The following is a 21,037-nucleotide window of genomic DNA, read 5'->3' on the forward strand; positions in this document are numbered from 1 at the left end:
TCCAGGCAACAAAGAGCCCGCAAAACGCCCGAGAGAAGACAGCCCATAAATACTCAGGGGCAAAAAACATACACGAGAGTCCAACGCTCAGACAAAAATAATAAAAAGGCAAGAAAGGGATACTTTCGACAAGATCAGTTCTCAGACCGCACGGTCATGAATAGAGTTTAAAGATTTATCCCCTCACCAGTCATGGAATAACTGCTGAGGAGATAAAGGGGCAATTGATGATCGCTGGATTTCTTCACCCCGGTATAAAGGCCAGGCCCATGAAAACAGTCCATGATCCGAAGGCTTCAATATTCCCCTCGAGAGCCAGGTCCAGCCCGCTCAGTCACAGGGCCGGACTCCGCCTAGACTCCTCAATCAAACCGGCCCAAACCTCTCGGCCCAGTAATCAGGCCCTCACCAGGCTCAACTTCAGCCCTACCATTCAACCCAGCCTGGAAAGGGGAAAATGACCAAGATGCCCCGCTGGTAGGTCCTTCCGCATGCGTATCAGAGGAGAATCATACGTATCAGAGGAGAATTAATGGCCGTTACGCATGGAGCAGGCGCCTGACACATCCGTACATACGGAGCTAGGCGACAGAAGACAGCTAGCATTGTGGCAGAGAGACAGATATATATATCACGGTAGAGGCCACGCAGAGGGGCTCTCTTCTTCTTCCTTTTCCTTCCTGGACACCATTTTTATTCTTTCTGTAACCCTTGCCTAAATATACTACTCTTAGCCATAAAATCTGACTTGAGCGTCGGAGGGCCTCTGCCGGGGCACACCCGGTAGGCCCCTGACCATTCTTTCTTATTTTACAGGTCCTTTCACCAGGTAAAACATGGAGAGACCCATCAGGGAGCCCAGCAAGAAGGGACCCAGAAGAAAACCAGATCTATCATGGACCAGGAAGAGGAAAATATTTATCATAGTGAATGTCTGATGAATGCCTTAATTAGTAAGCAATAATAATCGGATACTGTTAAAAAATATTAACATAAATTATTTTTATTAATAGCTAATTTACTGATGCCCGTTAGGTAATTTATGGATGCTGTTAGAAAATAAAAAATTGTTATTAAAAAGGTAAATTAATTCAAATAAAATCAAAGAAATTTAAAAAAGAGTATCTTAAATTAGATTTGAGGTGAACATTTGATTCATTTAATTTAAAATTAAATTAAATTAAATTTGTTAAAAATTAAAATATAAGTATTTATAAAAATTAAAATATTCGATTTGATGGGAAAATTAATTTGAATTGAATTAATATATTTTGATTTAGTCGATTGAATTTTTTAATTTTTATATTTTATTTTTAATTTTTTAAAGTAATTAAAATATTTTAATTTTAATTAGAATTAAATTTTTTTATACTATTAAAATAATATAATATTACTAATTAATTAATTTAGTTTAATTTTGTTAAATTCTTTTACTAAAATTAAATTAAAATAACTATTTTTTTAAATTAAAATTAAATCAAATTTAACCTAATCGAAATGATTGTAAAATTAAAATTTTAAATTAATTTAATTTAATCAGTTTTTTAATTTAAATGGAATACTATTTAGCAAATTTTAAAATTTTGATAAATAATGATGTTTTTTTTAACTTTTTAACTATAAATTAAAAATAAATTTAAATTAAAAAATAAATTTGATTTTTTTTTTTCCGTAAAACGAAGGACCCTCATTTGAGTAACCTTTGACCCGTGCTTATCTTAATATTTTAAAGAGCCTTTTGTCGAATTTCACGAAATTCGTGAATAACGAGTTTTGACAAAAACGGTACAGTGGAGCACTTTCATGGGGTGCTCTCAAGGAGGGACGTGATTTCTTTCTACTTGCAATCACGAAAAGTCTCTTTGTCGTCTTCTATGCATTATTTTCGCAGGACAAGGTCTTCTGTTGTCTAATGGAAGACTCTGTTGCTGTAATGAACCTGCGATTGAAGCCCTATTTTCTGGCAAAAAAAAAAATTTTTCGAAAGGACGATATTTAAGTCCACTTCTAAGTCTCCATGTACAAACAAACAACAGATAATTCCTAGTAAATTAATAAATTTTGTAAAAAAAAAATCATTAGTTCATTTGTATAATTTTTCTTTAAATCAGGACCAGAACTAGACGGATCAGTTGAGATTTTTTTAAAAACATATGTTGATATAAATTTAAATTTTTGTATTCTAATATGTATGATATTAATATTATTATATTTTTAAAAAAAATTTAAATTAAGATTTAACTGTGCACACAATCAAATTAAAACTATTTTAAACCATAACTATTTTCAAATAGAAACTAATTTTTCGAAATCTAGAGAAAATATGATTTCTAAATGTGTGTATAAATTTCATTTAGAGTAGGGGTGAGCAGAAATCGGTTTAAACCGAAATAACCGATCGAACCGATTAATTTTAAAAATTTAGTTCGGTTTTATTTTTAATTCGGTTCGGTTCGGGTTTAATTTTTTAAAAAATCGATGATTTCAGTTTGGTTCGGTTTTAGATTCAAAAATTTCGATTAAACCGAACCGAATCGAATTACCTATACTACGTCGTTTTGAAATGTACTCTTATTTGCCCTAAATCTAAAAACTGTCCCACTGAGTAGAGTTCACGCTAATCTCCATTCCACGCCGCCTCACCCTCACGTCACACACAATGCCTGTGCCTCTTCTCCGAGCACTGAGCTCCACCACTTCCAGCGGGTCCACCGTCCACCATCCAACCTCCAGCTCCTGGCATCGACTGATTAACCATCGCGGCTAACCCGGGTCATCGCTCTTGACTACGTTGCGGATGCACGACTTAGCAACGCGGACTCCTCCTCACCTCACTGTCGCTCTCTAGTCTCTCTCTCCACGCAATCGTCGGCGTCGGCATCGGCCGTAGCTTTCCAGTCCATCGGCTCTCCGCGTTGCTCTCAGGACCGAACCGAACCCAGGATGAGAGGAGGGGTGCTTTGGGAACTAGAAAATGTGAATTTTTCTCTGACGACACTGCCCTCGGCAAAGGTACCATCAGCGATTCAGCGTAGAAGTAAGAATAATGGCATAAAGTCATAAACGGTTCTGGTTGCAAGAAGTAGGGAGGGTAAAATCGAGAATTCTCGGCTTGCAAAGAGGGTGAGTGCATGGTAGAACGGAGAAGGAAGAGGAGAGAGAAGGATCAAACGCCGCCGTAGGAGGAGGCTTCTTAGGAGCCTTGTTATGGCACTGAATCCAAGAGAGCAGCTACCAGTGTCCAAAACCATTTGCTGGGTTTGAGGAGTCCCAATTGGAAGAGAGACGATCAAGGCCATGGAGTACTTGAAGGTGGATCTGTAGTTATAGGGTGAGGTTTTGATTGGTGGGTTCTGCTTGGTTTGCGAGACAGAAGAAGTTTAAAACGAAGGCTCCTAAGAAGTTTAAAAATCGGTTCAACCGATCGGGTTCGACTGAACCTAATCGAACCAAATCAGTTCGGTTCGATTCGGTTATTCCTCTTATTCGATTCGATTCGGTTTGTGTAAAATTCTACATTTCGGTTTTCGGTTATTTCGGTTCGGTTCGATTTTGAACCGAACCGACCGAATGCTCACCCCTAATTTAGAGGGTCACATTTTTCTCTTTTATTCTTTTTTTTTTAATCTTCTAGTAACGTATGACTGCTATTTTACTACAGTACTACATATTCTTATCACGCAAAACTATACGTACGAGCGTATCTATCTATATATCCTCGTTAGGTGGCTATTTTTTTTTTTTCAGTATGCATGGTGATGGGACCGCAGCATAATTGGGTGTAAGCATAACTGAGCATACTCTTTTATTTCCTACCACGTCATGTGAGATAGACTCCTTTTTAACATGTCAGGACCTTCAGGTAGTTTGGCCTGCCTTAAGCGCGGATTAGACGTGATGTTAATAGGTTGGCCTACTTAATAGGATTTAGCGAGTTTTGAGTCTGTCTCTTTTTACAGAATTCGATCTTAGTCGAATGTCAAAGGTTCAGCGGCCATCAAAAATCATTTTGAACCAAAATTAATTTAAACCGCTTATTTCAAATCAAAACACCTACAAATCAACGGTTTGAGCCTTTGAGTAGTGCCTAGAGAGCTTCATTGTCGCTTTATTTTGCACATTCACATGGTCTGAACTTTAGCTAACTGGTCGACCTAAAAAAAATTCAAACTAAAGAAAAAACTAAGCAATTCGTCTTAATTTTGAGCAAGTAGTGTTAATTTAATTTATTATATTACATTAAAAAATTATTTTAAAGCCTAAAAAATTAAAATGTTCGCAAATAAAATATATAACACATGCTGAAATTAATAAAATAATAACAAATTATCCATATGCTTTCTAAAAATTAGCACCATGTGCTTGACTTCTATGGAAATCTTCAAAGGCAACTCAAACTTTTATTTCTTTATTGCAATTGGAAACTTTTTATTTTTTATTTTTATTTTTTTTTTCACAATTTGGAAACTTTTATTTATTTATTTTTTGTTTTTTTTTCCCGATTGGAAGTAGCTATAGCAGTCTAGTAGTTGTTGTAACAAATCTGAAATTGAAGCTCTGTTTCATGGAGAAGCCTTTTTAAAGGACCATAGATCTCCATGTCTCCAAGCTCAAACAAATAGGAACAATATGGTTTCCATGGCAAACGCTTGTTTCCTCTGTCTTCTTCTCTCACCAGTCCTTTCTCTCCTTCAAGCTACTGCCAAGAAAACTTACATTGTCCATATGAATCATAACTCCAAGCCTCACTCATATTCCACTCACAGTGACTGGTATCAATCTCTCACTTCCACCTCTGATGCCATTCTCTACACCTACACCACCGCATTTCATGGCTTCGCTGCCTATCTTGAACCTGAAGAAGCTGAATCTCTTAGAAACATGGATTCTGTCGTTAATGTCTTTGAGGATGTGCTCTACTCTGTCCAGACAACTCGCACCCCACATTTCCTTGGTCTCAATTCTAACTTTGCCTTGGCTGGTGGACGTAAATTTCAAGAAATCGAACAAGTTACTCATGACGTTATTGTCGGAGTTCTTGACACTGGCATATGGCCAGAGTCAAAAAGTTTCGACGACACGGGCTTACCTGAGATCCCAAAACGTTGGAGGGGAAACTGTAACTCCACACTCGATTTCGATCACAAATTCTGCAATAAGAAGTTGATCGGAGCTAATTATTTCATGGAAGGACACAAGAAAGAAGCACCCAGATCGAAGGATATTGCCTCACCTAGAGACTACGATGGCCATGGAACACACACTGCAAGTACTATTGCTGGGTCGCCGGTAAAGAACGCAACTTTGTTAGGATTTGCGAGAGGCACCGCTCGTGGAATGGCAGCTCGTGCCAGGCTCGCAATCTACAAGGTCTGCTGGAGCAGCGGCTGCTCTGGAGCTGATATTCTGGCAGGGATGGAGAGAGCTGTTTTAGATGGTGTAGATATTCTCTCTGTGTCTATTGGCATGACAAGTGTTGAACCACTTCCATATCTTCACGACCCAATCGCTCTAGGTGCTCTCTGTGCAATGTTGAATGGCGTTTTGGTCTCTTGCTCAGCTGGTAACGATGGACCTGCAAGATCATCTGTAAAAAACGTGGCACCATGGATTTTGACAGTCGGTGCCGGAAGTATAGACAGGAACTTTCCAGCTTATGCATTGCTTGGCAACAAACGGCGGGTCACCGGCGTCTCGCTCTACAAAGGACCAGGAATGGGGAGGAAGCCAGCCAAGTTGGTGTATCTTAAGGGACGTAATAGTTACAGCAATTTATGTTTGCCTGGGACGCTTGAACCAGCCATGGTGCGTGGTCGAGTAGTGATCTGCGATATAGGAGTTATCATTCCGGAGGAGAAAAGTCTGGTGGTGCGAAAGGCCGGAGGATTTGGGATGATATTAGTTGACAGTGTTGCAGCGAAGGCGTTGGATACTAACATTTTCTTGGTGCCCGCCGTGACGGTGGCGAAGAAAGAAGGTGATTTGATTAAGAAGTATGTGAAGACTGAACCTAATCCAACGGTTCTGCTAAGCTTCGGAGGGACGGTGGTAAATGTAAGACCGTCGCCGATTGTGGGATCTTTTAGTTCTCGGGGCCCGAATCCTGTCACACCACAGATCTTGAAACCTGATATTTTAGCTCCTGGAGTTAACATTCTAGCAGCTTGGTCTGAGGCCACAAGTCCATCAGGCTTGAAGGAGGACAACAGGGTGACAAAGTTCAACATCATTTCAGGTATATTTGATTTAAGGGTAAATTATTTCTAAGTACTTGGGAAATTCATTAATTTATTTCTATTTCAAATTTTCTCAACTAAAGTATTCTTTTTTTTTTTTAAATTTATCTTTTTAATTATTTTATTAAAATCACTCTAAATATTTATATGGTTTTAGTCCATATTTTTAATTATATGTATTATTTAATTTTTATTATTTTAAATATTTATTATATTTACTACATTTAATATTAATGTTAAGATAAATTAATTAATTTTTTTTAAATAAAAATACTAAAATGTTCGATTTTATCAAATATAGAAGCATCTTACTCAATGATCTTAAAATAGAGATAAATAGTGAATTTTTTAAAAATCAAAGTATCTTTTTAATATAAAGAAATTTATTAATTAATTTCTTGATATTAAAAAATATATTAAAATATCTCTAAAGTTTTAAAAAATATATTATTTAATTCATACATTAATTTTATCTATCAAATGTTTAAGAAAAGTCTAAAATACCCTCGATTCGGAGAGAATATATTAATAAATATTTTTACAAAATTAAGAAATCAATTAATATATTTTTTCATATTATAGGAATTAAATAGTAATACATTTAACAGTTAAAACTAATAAAAATATTAATTAATAATTTTTTTAAAATTTTATAAATTTTTAAATATATTTTTTAAAATTGAAAAATCAACTAATAAATTTTTCATATCGTAAGTATTAAATAATAAATTTCTCCGTAATCTATATGCATAAAATGAATTTATGTCTACTTTTTTTTTGTTTAAAGAGAAGAAATATGATGAGAATGATGAAATGGGATTTTCAGGGACATCAATGGCCTGCCCACATGCAAGTGGAATAGCTGCATTACTCAAAGCAGCACATCCAACTTGGAGTCTAAGTGCTATTAGATCAGCTCTCATGACCACTGCCTACTCTGTTGATGATACCAACTCAGCCATAATGGATTCTGCAACTGCTGCATCTTCAAATCCATGGGCTTATGGTTCTGGTCATATTGATCCAAAAAAAGCTCTTTCTCCAGGCTTGGTATATGATCTATCCACAGAAGATTACATAACATGCATGTGTACATTGAATTTTCCTCTCAGTTTTCTCCAAGCAATTACAGAAAACCCTAATCTCAACTGTTCTAAAAAATTTAGTGATCTTGGTGAACTCAATTACCCATCATTCTCAGTCTTGTTTGGAAACAAGACAGTTGTTAAATACACAAGAGAGTTAACAAATGTGGAGGCTGCAAAGTCTAGTTATGAAGTGAAAGTGATTAGACCAGCAAATGTAGCAGTGAGAGTAAAACCAAGTAAGCTTGTTTTCAAAAAAATTGGAGAGAAGAAAAGATATGAGGTAAAATTTGCAGCAAAGAAAAATCAGAAGCCAATGGGTGGAGTTGCTTTTGGTTCAATTGTTTGGAGTAATGTTAAAAACCAAGTTAGCAGCCCAATTGCATTTACATGGACATGATTTATAAGCCATGTTTGTGGTTTAATTTATAAGTTGAGAATAATTTAGAGAAAATAAAAAATAAGAGTTTATTTTGTTCTATGCTTGTTAAGCCATGTAATGAATGTATCCGTAGTGTTATTCTTCTTCGTCTTCTACTTTTTTTTATCTCTCCCTTGGAATGATTTTTCAAAGGGAAAAAAGCATCTTTTGCCCCTTCACCTTTTTATGAATTATTATTTTACCCCTTCAGCTTTAATTTGTTTCTTTTTACCCCTCAACTTTATAAAAGTGGTATTTAATCGTCCATTCAAAGAATATAAATTGATTATTGTGTTGCATTCGCGTCTACATAAATATATAAATGACATGTATTAAATGTGGTCGTTCAGGTAGATAAAATATCTTAAAATATCATAAATAATTTCAATTGAGAATAAAAGAATTCCTTTTTAAATTCTGTTTTTTCTTTGCATTACTTTCATTATCAAGACCCTTAAAATAAAGAGTTGAGTTGTGGAATTTTCATCGTTTTTGACAATTTTAGTAGAAGTAATTTGCTCCACATTCTTAGGTGACCCAATGATAGCTCCATCAACGATTTCTCTTTCTTATTTCTCAAGATTTTTAAATTGATCTTCATAGATTCTAATTTCTTCCTCTTCGACACCAATGCCATATGCTCTAATGCCTTTCGAGCTATCTTCCTACAAACAACTTCTTTCTTTACTCTTTTTATAGTCTCTGACCTCGTTATATTTACTGCTCTGCTATAAAATAAGTCATAATCTTCACTCTATAAAGAAGGATTGTAGTCATTTTATCATTAACGGTCTAATTTTGACTCTAATGAGACAAAATTTTTAGCTATAAAAAAATGCCCTGACAATTCTATACAATAAAATATCTTATTGGTTCGCTTGTGATGGTATTATTCTGGAATCAAATTAAAAATTGTAGTTTTATAGGCCACATCAATTAAGAAGCATCCTTGAAAACTTTATTTTATTCATAACTCGATCATCTATTCAGTGAATTCTCTTTCTTCTCTACGTTTTAAACATATTTTTGGGATGTTAATTGGGTGGTTGATTCTCTTGTTAAGCAAGATGTTTATAGGAGAGGAGACTTTATTACTTGGTTATGACTGTTTTTTTTTTCTATTTTCTTGGATTTTTATTATATTTTTTTCTTTTTTTGTTTTGTTTTGGTTGTTTGTTTTGTTTTATTTTATTTTGGCTAGTTAAGACGGTAGCTTTTAGATATGTATTTTATGATTCTCTAAATTTTTTTACTTAACATGTAAAGATTTAGGTATAAGTATTTTCAAATTTTTGGATTAATGGTGTGTGCGATGCTAAATTTTTTCTTAATCCTAATATATATATCTTATAGAAAAAATTTAGAGAAAACAAAAAATAAGAGTTTATTTTGTTCTATGCTTGTCAAGCCATGTAATGAATGTATCCACATAGTGTTGTTGTTCTTCTTCTTTTTTTCTTTTAATCTCTCCCTTGGAATAATATTTAAATAACGGATGATGGGTTGATGTTATACTTTACTTCTTTTTTTTTTTTTTCCTTTTAATTTTATAATTGGTATGTAATATTCATGGTAGAAAAGTGAATTTCAGTATACATATAATACTCCATTCTTTTTATAATTTTATTTATTTTTTTCATTTTTAGTTGTTTCAAAATTTTATGCACTTTTTCTTATTGATCGACTTTCCAATAGTTATTTTTTGATCATGCATAAGCTTGCATTTGATCTACCTAAATAGGCACCATCAATAAAGACCAACAGAAAACTGAGTTTACCGTCTAAAGAAATATAGAAGCCCAACCCGAAATGCAATTCAGCATTAACCCATCCATGGAATGCATGCGCCGCACAAAGCCACAAACCCTCCAGCAAGATCAACACGAAGACAACAATAACTAGAACCACCATCAACCCACCCACCACTCAGCTACTACTTTTTTTTTTTTTTTTTTTAAATTATCTTATGTTTGATTATTTCTATGTGAATATTTGATGTTATTTTAATATTAAAATGTAAGTGTTGTTAGTTTAATATAATTAATATTAATATTAATTAAAAATCTTTAATTTTTTAATAATATTTAAATTTTATTATAAAAATAGAGAATCATATAAAAATTAAAATTAAAATAAGATCTCTTTTCTCCTTTGTTTTCTTCTCGCTCTTTCTCTCCCTCACTTTAGAAACTGCAAAGAATTTTTTTTTTATGAATAAATATTTAATTCATCATATGTTATAAATAAAATAAAAATATTTTTTAAATTTGCAAATGATCTCACATTTCACTCTTCTCTATGTAATCTTTACCGAAGAAACAAAGAAAAATTATATCACAAAATCTCTTACGTTCTTATTTTGTGGTACTCTCGAGGAACTGAATTGTCACGGCAACCTTGTAACGCCATTCAAATTGCAGCCGAAAAAAAAAAACAATAATTGTGCATGCGAACGTGGCAATAGAGGTGGCTAATCGTCAGCACGTGGACTTGCATGAAATCCGACTCTTGCAGAAGTCACAACGTGTTGATGAAGTGAAGTCATAAAGCTCGATAGTCGGTCATAAGGGATTCTTGCAGAGTGTTGATGGAGTGAAGTCATAAAGCTTGATAGTCTGTCATAGTCACTTGTCGTTTTGGCCATTTGGAGGCTCTTATCGTTTCTCCTAACGGCCAATTTTAATTTAATTCAAAATTAATTCACATTCTAATTTTTTTTAAATTCGTATTATTATTGTTTAAAAAAATATATGATCTACAAAATATATTAATTATATTTAATAATATGAAATATAAAATTAATTTAAAATTATATTTTATATTATTTATTTTTAAAATATAAAATAATAAAATAATCATAACTATTATTTAATATATTTTTTATAAAAAATATTTTTTTACTTTCAATCATATTATTAATTACATATTTTATAAATTATAATAATAATTAGTATGGCTCATAAAAAAATAATTTAAAAAATAATTTAATTCAAAATTAAAATAAAATAAAATTGATATATTAAATAAAACTAAAAATTTTATAATATAAAATAATTTTTAATGTTATTAATTTTAATTTTAAGAGATAAAAAAATTTAATTTTTAAAAATATTTATAATTATATTTTAAATTTTTTTAAAAAAATTACTATTTAATCTCTACATTACAAAATAAATTTACTAATTATTTAAAAAATATATTAAAACGTCTCTAATATTTTAAAAATCTATTATTCAATCCTCGATTAATTTTATTATTAAATATTTTACTACTTAATTTCTATAATTTAAAAAATTTTATTAATTAATATCTTAAATTTTTAAAAAATTTATTAGTTAGTTCTTTTAATAAGATATTTTAGACTTTTTTATAATATTTAATAATTAAAACTATTAAAAAAATTAATTAATAAATTTTTTAAAATATTAAAAATATTTTAATGTATTTTTTAAAATTAAAAAAATTAATTTAGTAAATTTTTTTATATCATATTAATTAAATAATAATTTTTTAAAAAAAACTTATCAATTAAATTTTAATATTTTAAATTATAATTAATTATATCATGAATTTCGTTATTATAATATTTTAAATTATAATTAATTATATTATAAATTTTATTGATGTAGCGTGATATAATAATAATGTAATGTATTGAATGATGTAATAATTTTATTAATTTTTAATAAAAAATTAATATTAAAATAAATATAAAAATATATAATTAAAATAAATATAAAAATAGAAAATTTAATTATCAAATGTATATGTATATATACATATACATTTGATGAACAGGCGAATTTGGTCAGTGTTTCATTCAATCCATCTTAGCTTTCATGGTTGCCATGGCCAACACTTTGTTCTATGCTCTGTTCATCCTCTCTACTCTCACACTGCTCACTACCACAGCCAAGAAAACGTATATCGTTCATATGAATCGCCTCTCCAAGCCTCACTCATATGCCACTCACCATGATTGGTACCAATCCCTCACTACTTCTGATTCCATCCTTTACACCTACACCACCGCATTTCATGGCTTCGCTGCCTATCTCTCTCCTCAAGAAGCCGACTCTCTTAGAAACATGGATTATGTTCTTAATGTCTTTGAGGACACTGTCTACTCTGTCCAAACCACTCGCACCCCACGATTCCTTGGTCTCGATTCCAACTTCGGCTTGATTGATGATGCAAGAGAATTTCAAGAAATCGAACAAGCTTCCCAAGATGTTATTGTCGGAGTTCTTGATACTGGGGTGTGGCCGGAATCAAAAAGTTTCGACGACACAGGCTTGCCTGAGGTCCCAAAACGATGGAAAGGAAAATGCGATTCAACTCCTGATTTCAATCCTGCACTTTGCAATAGGAAGTTGATTGGAGCTCGTTATTTCGTAGAAGCACACAAGAGAAGAGAACCTGAGTGGAGCCATATTCTCTCACCTAGAGACTATATGGGCCATGGAACCCACACTGCTACTACAATTGCTGGGTCACCTGTGGCTAATGCGAGCATGTTCGGTCTTGCGAGAGGCACCGCCCGTGGAGTTGCCGTTCGAGCCCGTGTGGCAAGTTACAAGGTCTGTTGGACATCTTGTTTAGGAGCTGATATTCTCGCAGGAATAGACACGGCTATTGTGGATGGAGTTGATGTTCTCTCTATCTCCATGGGCGGTGATGGAGATCAAGCTGATCCTTATTATCGTGATCCAATTGCTATAGGTGGATTCCGTGCAATGCAACTGGGCATTTTCGTCTCCTGTTCAGCAGGTAACTCTGGACCTAGAGAATCCTCTGTAGGAAACGTAGCTCCATGGATTATGACCGTCGGTGCAAGTAGTATTGACCGAGATTTTCCGGCGTATGTTTTGCTCGGAAACAAAAGAATTTACAGGGGGATCTCTCTCTACAGCGGACGAAAACTGGGGAATGAGCCAGTGGGCTTGGTGTATCATAAAGGAAAGAATAGCTCTAGTAATTTCTGTTTGGCTGGTACACTTGAACCAGCGGTGGTTCACGGCAAAGTGGTGATCTGTGACAAAGGAAGAAACAGGCGTACAGAGAAAGGGGTGGTGGTTCTCAAGGCCGGAGGTGTTGGGATGATACTGGTGGACACAGTGGCTATGAAAGAGTTGACGGCTGACAGCCACCTGGTACCGACGGTGGGGGTGGGAAAGAAAGTGGGTAATCTGATTAAGAAATATGTGAAAACTGGTCGGAATCCCACGGTTGTGCTTGGATTTCGTGGGATGGTGGTAGATGTTCGACCGTCGCCGATGGTGGCTTCTTTCAGTTCCAGAGGACCCAATCCGATAACACCAGAGATCTTGAAGCCGGATGTTATAGGTCCCGGAGTAAACATCCTAGCTGCATGGCCTGAAGTTGCAAGTCCAACTCACTTGGAGGAGGATCGTAGGATCACTAAATTCAACATTGTATCAGGTATTCCTCTGTAATTCTAGTCGTTTTGCCTCGCTGAGAGGTTCAAAATTCCCAGAAAAAAAAATTTATTAAAATTTGTTTGCCTGAATTCTACTTAAAAAAAAAAAAAATTATTAACGGATCAGATTTGAACAAGGGTTTTTACTTTGTTTTTTTTTTTTATATATGGTGAAAATTTTCAGGGACATCCATGTCATGCCCACATGTCAGTGGAATAGTTGCATTACTAAAAGCAGCACATCCAAGTTGGAGTCCAAGTGCAATTAGATCAGCTTTAATGACAACTGCTTACACTCTTGATAACACCAACTCTTCTATAAAAGATTCAGCAACTCTTGCTTCTGCAAACCCATGGGAATCCGGGTCGGGTCATGTAGACCCAAAGAAAGCATTCTCTCCTGGCCTCATCTATGACATCTCCACTGAAGACTACACAAAATTCTTATGTTCACTGAACTATCCTCTTGATATTATCAGAGAAGTAAGCCTAAACCCTAATCTCACTTGTCTGAAAAAATTTACTGATCTTGGCAACTTCAATTACCCATCATTCTCTGTCTTGTTTGGAAACAAGACAATGGTTCAATACACTAGGGAAGTTACAAATGTTGGTGTTGCAAAGTGTACATATGAAGTGGCAGTGTCTGCACCATCAGCTGTGGCAGTGAGAGTGAAACCTAGGAAGTTGGTTTTTAAGGATGTAGGAGAGAAGCTCAAGTATAGAGTTACATTTATGGGTAAAAGGAATAGGAAGCCAACTGGTAAAGCTGCATTTGGTTCGATTTCTTGGAGATATGGTCAATACATGGTTAGAAGCCCTGTTGCTTTTACTTGGATTTGAGCTGGTTAATTATCGCAAGTTGTCTCATCAAAGAAATTAAGCCAGAGAGAGAGTGTAATGTATTATCCGGTTTCTATTCGGTCTCTATATTATAGATAATTTTATTAATTGATTTTTTAATTTTAAAAAATATATTAAAAGATACTTAAAATTTTAAACTATCTATTAGTTAATCATAAAACAGAATTCTATTAGCTAGTTATAGTTTATCTCTATTACTCCCGCAATTCGAGCTATTGAGGAAGGAATGAATTAATAACTTGTTTCGAAGAGATTAGATTTCGAAACATTCATGTTTAGATTTTGAAATAAATACGTTGCGCCAACAGAAAATTTAATTTCTAAACATGAAAGATTAGATTTCAAAACAAATAAAAAATTTAATTTTTCGAAACAAAGATAGAAGCCATGTGACCTCTATTGTAGCTAAAGATACAATTGCATGGTATTCAAATTATGTTGTAGAGCGAACCATAATCTTTTGTTTCTTCAAAGCTCATTAGATTAGATTACACCTAAGAAAGATAGCAAACGCCTAAGAAAGATAACAAAACCGGTATTTAGATTCTGTCGACGAGCGAACCATAATCTTATGTTTCTTCAAAACCCATGAAATTAGCCATGAAATAAGATTACGCCTAAGAAAGATAGCAAAATCAGACGTTGACTTTCTATCTACAAAATTAGAAGCCCAATCGGCATCAGAGTATATATGTAGATCGAAACTCGAATCTTTAGTGATAGTTAAGCCAAAATCAACAGTTTGCTGCAAGTATCTCAGTATATTTTTTGTTGCTATCCAATGAGATTCAGCTGGATTATGTAAGAACTGAGCTACTTTGTTAACTGCATATGTGATATTCGGTTGAGTGAATGAGAGATATTGAAGACTACCTACTATTTGTCGAAAAAGAGTAGGATCATGGAGAGCTGATGAAAGTGTAGCATTTTGCAAAACTGCTGGAGTTGAAATCCCTTTGCAACCAATCATGTTTGCCTTCTCCATATTTCTTTTGAAATAAGAGCAATCCTATGGGTATTTTCTTTACTTCAATTTCCAGAAATAATTCAATTCACCAATTCGTTTAATTTAAAATGAGAATGTAGTAAAGTGATCACATTTTGAATTGCAGTATTCGATGAGCCGGTCAAAATTATATTGTCCACATATATCATACAAAAGAGCTCAACACCATTCCCATTAAAAATCAATAGAGATGAGTCGATATGAGAAATCACAAAACCAAATCGAGTGAGTATAGAAATGAGAGACTTATACCATTGTAGCGGCGCCTGTTTAAAATCGTAAAGGGAGCGCTTGAGTTTGCACACACGATTTGGTGATTGAGAATCCGAAAATCCTAGTGGTTGCTCCATGAAAATCACATCATCAAGCGCACCATGCAGAAAAGCATTCGATACATCCAATTGATTGAGTTGCCAACCTTTCGATACAACAATGGACAAAGTTACTTGGATTGTTGCCTGTTTGATTACAGGAGAAAATGTTTCTTTATAATCAATTCTAGGATGTTGATTATAACCTTTTGCTACCAGCCACACCTTATAACGATCGATTGATCCATTTGACTTTTCTTTTCGAATCGAGGAATAAGTTTCCACATTCCTATTTGAAGCAAGGCATTTACTTCTTCGGTCATTACAGCTCGCCAACTCTCATCTAGAATTGCTTTGGAATAACAAGTTGGAACATAGTGATTGTGCTTCAGTCGGTGAAAATACAACTTCGGCTTTAGAGAACCTGTTTGGGATCGAGTAACCATTGGATGCATTATGGTCGGTGCAGGTGTAGGAGCAGGAAGAGACAACTCTGCTTGTAAAGGAAGAACATCATATGGTGAAGATTCAAACTGCTACCGTTGTTGCAAATCAACAGTCGATGGACTTTGTTCCTGTGAAGATATTGTATTTTGATCAACCATAGGAGTAGTTTATGAAACTATAAGCCATTGTGAGTTTGGACAAGGGCCCAAAATTCTTTTAGTTTGTTGAACACTGAGTGGTATAAGAGGACCCAATTGAAAGGAAGTATTGGATTCAGTAGTTGACTTCTCTTTTAACAATCGAAATGGAAATACCTAATCAAAAAATTGCACATGTCGTGAGACATAAATTTTATCACTTAAAATATCCAGGCAGAAATAATCTTTATGCACTTTACTGTAACCAAAAAATACACACTTAGTTGAACGTGAATCAAGTTTATGTTTGGCATAGGTTTTTAACCATACGTAACACGCACAACCAAAAATATGAAGACTATAATAATTTAGTTTCTGGTGAAATAAGGTTTTATATGGGGTCATATTAAAGTTTGGCTTAATGGATAAACGGTTAATACAATATACAGCACAATCAAAAGTATATGTCCAATACTTTAAGGGCATTTTGCATGAAATAATAAGGAGCGACCAATTTCTATTATATGTCGGTGCTTTCTCTATGTACAACTGATCAAGCATAAATTAGCCGCATTTTTATTATCCTTTTTATTGCTTATTTACACATTTTTTAGTTTAATTTATGGTTTTTATCTTGTTTTTACAGAAAAAGAAGAAATTGGAAAATTGGAGAAAAAGTGCAGAAAATTGACAGAAAAGTGATTGGGTCAGTGATTTGCCCAAAACACTCAAATCACCGGGCAAATCACTTTGACAGCAGAAACCTGGAGGCAACAGGCAGAAGTGATATGGGCAGTGATTTGCCCAAGACACTCGAAGACACTGGCCAAATCACTCGCAGAAGACAGAGAGCAGAAAACTGGACTGACTCACAGAAAAGTGATTGGGTCAGTGATTTGCCCAATCACTTGAAGAAACTAGTCAAATAACCGGGCAAATCACTTTGACAGCAGAAACTGACAGCAGAGCGGGAAATTGGGCAGAAAACAGAAATCCGAATTTTTAGATGTCCAAATCCAACCCAATCACTACCAACATAAAACCAAGAGCCACGAAAGAGCTTCTCATCCAAGGAATTCCAATTGCAATTAAATTCAACATCAAAAGAGGAGTCAAACACCAAATCAAAAAGGGATTTCAAAATCCTAGATAGATAGAATTCTTCAGCTATAAAAGGAGAGCCTCCAAACCAGCAAAGGCATCTTCTGATCATCTCTCAGCTTCAGAAACTCTCCAGAAACGCAGCAATCTCTTCTTTCTTTTTTTTTCTTTTGTGATTTTGTCCACCATGAGTGGCTAAACACTTTCCTTTCTAGTTGAAGTTGGAAAATTCAGATTTGTGATGAATTGGGAGATTTAAATCTCCATTGTTAAACTTCTATTTATTTTCAATATTTATGCAATTTGATCTTTCTATAATTGTTGCTTTGCTTTTAGAATCAATTTAGTCCTATTGCTTTTAATTGCTTGAGTAACAATTGTTTGAATAATTTAAGTCCGTAATTGTTTATATTATTTGAACACAAATTTAATCAAGTTGCATGATCTAAACTTGACAACGCGGTTGGCAAGGTTAGAATTAGGTTTCTCTAAGTCTTAATGCAGTTAACAGTTGTTCGATGCCAAAGGCCCCAAGGACGTTCCTTGGCAACTTGTTAACTAGTGTTTGATTAGCGAACGTTTCCTAATCAAACTAGAACTAAGGAGGAATTTGGATTGTGAGAAGCGTCTTCCACATCCTAAACTAATTTATTGAGATAAATAGGAGTATTAAAGAATCAATGATCAATTCTAAACAATCTGAAATAGATCCATACTTCAACTAGAAGCTTTTCTCTTATTGATTTACTCATCTTTAAATTATTGCTTTCTTTTGTTATTTAGTGTTAATACATCAACTCAAAACCTCCCTCTTTTAATTACTTGTTATTTACTTGACCTAGTCATTATTAGGAAAATCATTGGTGTCAATTCCCTGTGGTTCGACCCTATTGCCACTATCTACAAGTTTATTGTTGATTGTTTAATAGGTTTATTTTTTGACGGCTTCGACAACCGCTTATCAAAAATTGGCGCCGTTGCCGGGGAATTGATTTAAACTAACGTATTTTCCTTTTATGATCAGGCCTGATCGTAAAGAAGCTCTTCTTTACGATCCAGAAATTGAACACACTGCCAAGACCTTACAAGCATGGCTACGGTAAGTATGTCTTTTCTCTCTTCTCAAATTTCTGAACTAACCTCTATTGTGAGAAATTATGGTCAAGCTCGACAAGTTCAACAACTTCAATAAGCACATGCATTTGAAGGATTCTATGGACAGCCAAGACATGATCCCTACCTTGACACATACAATACAGGTTGGGGAGACAATCTGAACTATGGCTATGCTAGGACAGACCACTACCATGACTACCAAAGAGATCTGTAATATAATCCAGGTTGGAGGGACCATCCAAATTTCAGCTATGCAAGGGGAAATCAATATCCAAGCTACCAGCAAAGGAATCAAGCTACAAGCAAAGGAATCAAGCTCAAGCTGCACCTCAGAACCCCAATGCACCTCTTGAAGAGATTGTGAAGAATTTAGCAAATACTGTGCAAAGTCTTGAGAAACAAGTGAGCCAAGTGGCCACTTCAATGAGCAAATTTGAGTCTCAAGGGAAGCTACCCTCCCAAACTGAGATAAATCCAAGACAAAATGTTAGTGCCATCACATTGAGGAGTGGAAAAGAGTTGCAAGACAATGGGGTTGAAAAATTGCAAAAAACAGGCCATGGAAGAAATTCTGCCAGAAAGTGATCAGGGCAGTGATTTGCCCAATTCACTAGTAGAAACTGACCCGATCGCTGGGCAAACTGAGCTGTCCAGCAGTGATTTGCCCAAATCACCAGAGAAGGCAGAGAGTGATCTGCCCAAATCAACAGACCAGGCATAATCCAGTCAAAGGCAGAAACAGCAACTTATGGAGAAATTCAAGGTACCTCCTCCCTTCCCAAAGAGATTTGCAAGATCCTAAAAGGAGAAAGAGGAAAAAGAGATATTGGAGACACTTCGCAAAGTGAAAATCAACATACCCCTACTTGATGCTATCAAACAAATACCAAGGTATGCTAAATTTCTCAAAGAGCTATGCACCAATAGGAGGAAACTTGCTGAACATAAAAAGGTAAGTGTGGGGGAGTGTGTCTCAGCTGTCATTCAAAGGAAACTTCCCACCAAATGCAAGGATAGAGGAATGTTTGCCATTTCATGCAAAATAGGCAACATAGGAATAAAGAAGGCCATGTGTGACCTTGGAGCTTCAATAAATGTCATGCCTCTTTCTATTTTTAACTTGTTGAATGCAGGTACACTCAAGGGCACCAGCATTATGATCCAATTGGCTGATCGATCTGTTGTCTACCCCAAGGGAGTGCTTGAAGATGTGTTGGTGCAAGTGGACCAATTAGTCTTTCCAGCAGATTTTTATGTTATTGACATGGAGGAAGACAAGAGCAACACCACCTCTGATATCCTACTTGGAAGACCATTCTTAAGTACAGCAAGAACTAAAATTGATGTGCATGATGGCACATTGACCATGGAGTTTGAAGGGGAAGTTATCAAATTTAATGTTTATGATGCCATGAAATTCCCCAATGATGTTTCTCCTGTTTATGGCCTTGATGTTATTGATGATTTAAGTCAAGAATTTTTTGATTTTGATTAAGAAAATTTACTTTATGATGGTCTTTGCAGGAAAGGGGAAGTGGACAGCAACATCACTGAAGCAGAAAAAACAGCAGACTGCTGTAACTTGCTAGATGTGGGTGATTTGCCCAGTGATTTGCCCACATCACCAGACCATCTGCTCAAATCACAGACCAAATCACTGGAGCAGACAGACTTGACAGAGAGTGATTTGCCCAGATCACCAGATAATCTGCCCAAATCACAGCCCAAATCAGACAGCAAGCAGACAGAAAACCAGCAGACAGAGGAAGCACCAGATCTAAAACCCTTGCCTAGCCACCTCAAATATGCCTAGGGCTGTGCAATCGGTCGGTTCGGTTCCGAACCGAACCGAACCGATAAAACCGAAAATCGATTTGTTAAAATTTATAAAACCAAAAAAACCGATTATGAAGGTATAACCGAACCGAATCGAACCGATAAAAATCGGTTCTGTTCGATTCAAACCGAAATCTGTATTTTTTTTTAATTTTTTATTTCTAATTTCAACAAAATAATTTAATAAATATTCTATTAAAAACCATGGCCAGAAGTCGCAGATGAGAGAAACTCCTCGCAACCCAGTCCCAGATGAGAGAAGCGTTCACCTGTCCTTGAGCCACCTGAAACTCTTTCTGAAAGAGCCTTTAACTTTCCCTTCTACACTGTAAACCTTATAGCTAGCGACTCGCTTCTTTCGTTGCAGCTCCGGATCATTGAAACTCCAGCTCTTAGAAACAGACCCACTTGCAGACTTGCCCTTTTTGAACCGAACATCATTGTTGCCGACCTTGGTTTGGGCTTGGGATTGTGTTGGGTAGACGGAGGATGCATAGGAGGCGCTATAACATCTGAGATCTTGCATGTTACTGACACCGGACGATGAAGTGGGACCCATATCTCCGGCACCAACAGAGAACGCAACCCAGTCCCAGATGAGAGAAATGAAGTATATGCAGAAAATTATATAAATTTGGACATATATTACCTCTTCTTCACCGTCTTCATCCTCGTCATCGTTTTCCTCCTCGTCGTCGTCGTCATCGTCATCGTCATCTCCGCCTTCACCATCGTCATCGTCGTCTCCGCCTTCACCATCGTCATCTTCATCGTCATCCTCGTCGTCGTCCGCCGACTGAACCGGTGGCCCTCTGGAGGATTGTAAGACCTGAACCTCGTCGTCTTCGTCGTCCTCGCCCCCCTCATCAGTCATCATCGTCTTCGTAGTCTTCGTCGTCCTCATCTTTCGGGAGAATAGGGGTGGGGGAATCGGGAGATTGGAGTTTGGAGAATGTGGAAAATGGGATGGAGGGGTTCGGCGAAAGGTATGGAGGGGGTTGGGGTGCTGGCCTGCTGGGTTGGGTTGGGTTGGGTTG

The 21,037-nt window shown here is 35.4% G+C and overlaps 3 protein-coding genes across 4 annotated transcripts; 2 read left to right on the forward strand and 1 right to left on the reverse strand.

Moving 5' to 3' along the window:
- The first annotated feature begins 4,504 nt into the window (after positions 1–4,504).
- Positions 4,505–7,800, forward strand: LOC122723897 (subtilisin-like protease SBT1.8). Its single transcript, XM_043957857.1, has 2 exons — positions 4,505–6,235; positions 7,063–7,800. The coding sequence occupies exons 1-2, from the start codon at positions 4,630–4,632 to the stop codon at positions 7,719–7,721; spliced, it is 2,265 nt and encodes a 754-aa protein (XP_043813792.1). The 5' UTR covers positions 4,505–4,629; the 3' UTR covers positions 7,722–7,800.
- A 3,781-nt stretch (positions 7,801–11,581) lies between these two features.
- On the forward strand, positions 11,582–14,074 carry LOC110616547 (subtilisin-like protease SBT1.8). The gene is made up of 2 exons (XM_021758944.2): positions 11,582–13,184; positions 13,367–14,074. Exons 1-2 carry the CDS (start codon positions 11,582–11,584, stop codon positions 14,023–14,025), a joined length of 2,262 nt encoding a protein of 753 aa, XP_021614636.1. The 3' UTR covers positions 14,026–14,074.
- Positions 14,075–20,176: 6,102 nt separating this feature from the next.
- LOC110623441 (nucleoplasmin-like protein ANO39) lies at positions 20,177–21,037 on the reverse strand. Of its 2 annotated transcripts, XM_043957364.1 has the most exons (2): positions 20,650–21,037; positions 20,177–20,561 (listed from the first exon to the last, which is right to left on the reverse strand). In XM_043957364.1, the coding sequence occupies exons 1-2, from the start codon at positions 20,902–20,904 to the stop codon at positions 20,322–20,324; spliced, it is 495 nt and encodes a 164-aa protein (XP_043813299.1). In that variant the 5' UTR covers positions 20,905–21,037; the 3' UTR covers positions 20,177–20,321. The 2 variants fall into 2 exon arrangements, with proteins under 2 accessions (XP_043813299.1, XP_021624079.2); XM_021768387.2 differs by having other exon boundaries at positions 20,177–21,035.

Source organism: Manihot esculenta, chromosome 6 (genome assembly GCF_001659605.2).
Source record: "Manihot esculenta cultivar AM560-2 chromosome 6, M.esculenta_v8, whole genome shotgun sequence".
In the NCBI taxonomy this organism is placed as follows: Eukaryota; Viridiplantae; Streptophyta; class Magnoliopsida; order Malpighiales; family Euphorbiaceae; genus Manihot; species Manihot esculenta.